Source organism: Corapipo altera, unplaced genomic scaffold, assembly GCF_003945725.1.
Source record: "Corapipo altera isolate COAL_440 unplaced genomic scaffold, ASM394572v1 130770, whole genome shotgun sequence".
Taxonomy (NCBI): domain Eukaryota; kingdom Metazoa; phylum Chordata; class Aves; order Passeriformes; family Pipridae; genus Corapipo; species Corapipo altera.
The window spans coordinates 13,431-16,994 of NW_020885381.1; the positions used below are offsets into that span (position 1 = coordinate 13,431).

The window sequence follows — 3,564 nt, forward strand, 5'->3', positions numbered from 1 at the left end:
CCCTCCTCACCCCCTGCATCCTTCCTGCATCCTCCCTGCGCCCCCTCCTCACCCACTCCATCCCCCCTGTGCTCCCTCCTCACCCCCTGTCCCCCTCCTCACCCCCCAGGCTCCTTCGGGGCCCCGCACACGGGTGGGGTTGGGGATGGGGGTCCCTGGGGGGGTTTTGAGTGGGGCTGCTCCTTTCCTGACCCCTTCAGCCACCCCTGGGGTGAGAGGGGTGTGTGGGGGGGGATCATGGAGGGGATGGGATCATCCCCCCGCAGCCCACCCCATCACAGGCTGGAAATTGGGGTCGGATCATCCCCTTTGGAGGGACTTTGAGGGCCCTCTCCCCCCTCAGGACCGGGATCCCGCTCTCCTCCCCATGGTTCTTCCCAGCCTCTCCCTCTGCTCCCTCACAATTCCCGCTGTTCCAGCCTGTTATCCATGGCTGCTCTGTTTGGGGATGGTTCAGGAACAGAACAATCCCTTCCCCATGGCCTCGTCCCTCCCCTTCACTCCGGGATTCCCACTGGAATCCGGGCCCCTGGATTGTCCCCTGCAAGGATTCTGTCCCGGGCAGGTGCCAAAACATGGATAAAAGTGACCAATTCTTCCCTGAAACCCAAACACAGCTTCGCCTGTGCCGGACTTTTCCCATATTTAGGGCAGAAATTCCAGCCTTTTCTCTCCTCCATCCTCCCAAACCCACGTTTGGGAGGGTCGGGTCACTCAGGAGGCTCCATCCAAGCTCCATCCAAGCGGGAACTTTGGTGGATTCCAGCTGGAGGTGGGAGCAAAGGAGGGGGAGAGCGAGGCAGGCGGAACTCCAGGCAGGTGGAATTCCAGGGTTTCTCCTGCTGGATCTCTCCAAGGCAGGATGGGGATCCTGGTTTAACTGATCCCGGGGTTCTTTTCCCCAAAGAGATGCGAAGGAAGGGGGATAACGGGATAACACCCATCCCAGGGCCCCTGGGAGACTCCCGGGCTGTTGGGGTGTTTGTGACCGGAGGAACAGCCGGAGGAACAGCCGGCTGGAATTCCAGCCCTTTCCCTACGGGGCCTGGAGGGGGTTTTAAGGACAGTAACGTGGGGCCTTTGGGGCCAGCCCGGAGCGGGAGGCGCTGGAAACGCCGGGAGATGCCGTGTGGATCCTCGGGAACAGTTCTCCCTGCTCGGCTGGTGCCAGGCTGGGGTTAATTACAGGTTAATTACGGTTGAATCCCAACTGATCCCGCTGTTGAATCGTCCTGTGGATGAACTGGCAGGATTGGGATCTGGGGGGGGGTTTCCTTGCGTGGAATCCGTGTGGTGGCTCCAGGGAATGAGTTTTCCCGGGTTTTTTTTCCTATTGCTGGTTTTGAGCCCCAGCTTTGGGCGGCCCATCTCTCCATCTGGGGAGGTTCCAGTGGGAAAAGGCCAAGGAGTCTGGTTTGGGGGCGAGGGAAGCTCCCGGAAAAGGGAAGGGGGTTTGGTTGGGAGCACTGGGATAACGCAGGCGGGATCCACCCTCTCCAGGTGGGATTTGGAGTCACCAGGTGGATTTGTTGGGGTTTGGTGGTAGAAGGAAGTGGAGCAACTGGTGGAGGCGGAGGAGGATGATCTTCATCATCCTCAGGTGCCGAGGGCCGGCGTTTCCCAGGGCTTTTCCACGGCACTTCCCAATCCTTGGAGTTACCGGGAGCCGGCGGGTGTTGCAGGGGCAGGTGAGGGGAAATCAGGACTTTAATTAACTGTACTGGGTCCAATTAACAGCCCTGGATGGGGCAGGTGCTGATCCTCAGCCTGGCCACGTGGGAACGATGCCGGAGCTGATCCCGGCGGGCACGAGGCGGAGCCCGGGGCAATCCGAGGATCCAGACGTTCCTCTGCTCCCAGGAACAAAGCACTGGAATTGGAACAAAAGGCTCTGCTGCCCCGGCTGGGGGTGGTTCCCTCCGAAAGCGGCTCCTCGGGCAGGAATTTGGTGTCGTTTGGGCTGAATCTGTTGAATTTTAAGAGTTGTTAGCGCTGACTTCCCACCCGGATTTGGTGCTCCGAGTTTATCCTGGAGCTTGCTCCGGGTGAACTCAGGGGAGAGACTCGGTGCAGCCTCTGGAGTTGGGTTGTTTCTTAATTAACAACCAACGAGGCGACTTTTGGGGCTGTGAAATGGATTTGGGGTAAAACCAGGGATCTGGCAGAGGGATCCATGCTGGGATCTGCCCCTGGATCTGGCAGAGGGATCTGTGCTGGGATCCATGCTGGGATCTGCCTGTGGATGAGGCAGAGGGATCCATGCTGGGATCTGGCAGAGGGATCCATGCTGGGATCTGCCCCTGGATGTGGCAGAGGGATCCATGCTGGGATCTGTGCTGGGATCTGCCCGTGGATCTGGTAGAGGGATCCGTGCTGGGATCCGTGCTGGGATCTGCCCGTGGATCTGGCAGAGGGATCCATGCTGGGATCTGCCTCTGGATCTGGCAGAGGGATCCATGCTGGGATCTGCCCCTGGATCTGGCAGAGGGATCTGTGCTGGGATCTGGCAGAGGGATCCGTGCTGGGATCTGCCCCTGGATCTGGCAGAGGGATCCATGCTGGGATCTGCCCGTGGATCTGGCAGAGGGATCCGTGCTGGGATCCCTGTGTGAGGAGCGGGAGGAGAGGCACAGCCGACTCTCCCCTCGTTTGGTTCATTAATTAATTAGCCATCCTGGGGCAGCAGGGGGTTCTGTCTGGTTTGGAGACAGGAGCAGGAGCTTTAGGAAAAATCCCGTTTTGTTGGAAAACCTCTTGGGAATAAGAAGGAATAAGGGATTGGACCCTCGGAGCGGTGCCTGTGCCCCGCAGGGTGCCGAACCCTCTGGAAGGATTCCAGGGGGCACCCTGCGGCTCTTAGGGATACAAATCCTTGGGAGCAGAGACCCGGGCTTTGGGCTGGGAGTCGGCATCCCCGGGATGGCTGTTCCCCCTCCCCAGCCCGGCTCACCCGCTCCCCGTCCCTTCCAGCTCCCGGAACGCCGCGGTGCCGCCACGGGCTCCCCGCTGGAAGAGTCCACATAAACGCCTCTGGAACGCTCGGACGGACGTCGGGAAGCAAAAATGGTAAGAGACGGGGGGGATTCCCGCCCGTGGGACGGCCGCTTGTGTCCCAGGGCGCCCCTGAGTTGTCCCGGATTCATCCCTCGGCAGCGCCCGATGCGGATCTTCGTCAACGACGACCGGCACGTGATGGCCAAGCACTCGGCCGTGTACCCCACGCAGGAGGAGCTGGAGGCCGTGCAGAACATGGTCTCCCACACGGAGCGAGCGCTCAAAGCCGTCTCCGACTGGATCGACGAGCAGGAGAAGGTCAGCGGGGAGCAGCCGGAGTCGGAGTCCATGGAGACGGCGGCCGAGGAGGAGAACAAGGAAGGAGGGTGAGGAGCATCCCTAAAAATCAGGGGGGGGGGAAAGTTGTGGGACTGGGGGGAATTAACTGACGATTGTTGGGGGCGGGTGTGGTGAATCCATCCTGGGTGAATCCCCATGGATCCGTCCCTTAGGTCGGGTGGGGCATTCCATGGGGTTTGACCGTGTGGTGAATCCATCCTGGGTGAATCC

General features: G+C 60.5%; 1 protein-coding gene across 1 annotated transcript; it reads left to right on the plus strand.

Annotated features, from left to right (window-relative positions):
* The first annotated feature begins 2,958 nt into the window (after window positions 1–2,958).
* Window positions 2,959–3,384, plus strand: LOC113940449 (interleukin enhancer-binding factor 3-like). The gene is made up of 2 exons (XM_027631594.1): window positions 2,959–3,066; window positions 3,154–3,384. Exons 1-2 carry the CDS (start codon window positions 3,064–3,066, stop codon window positions 3,382–3,384), a joined length of 234 nt encoding a protein of 77 aa, XP_027487395.1. The 5' UTR covers window positions 2,959–3,063.
* Window positions 3,385–3,564: the final 180 nt, after the last annotated feature.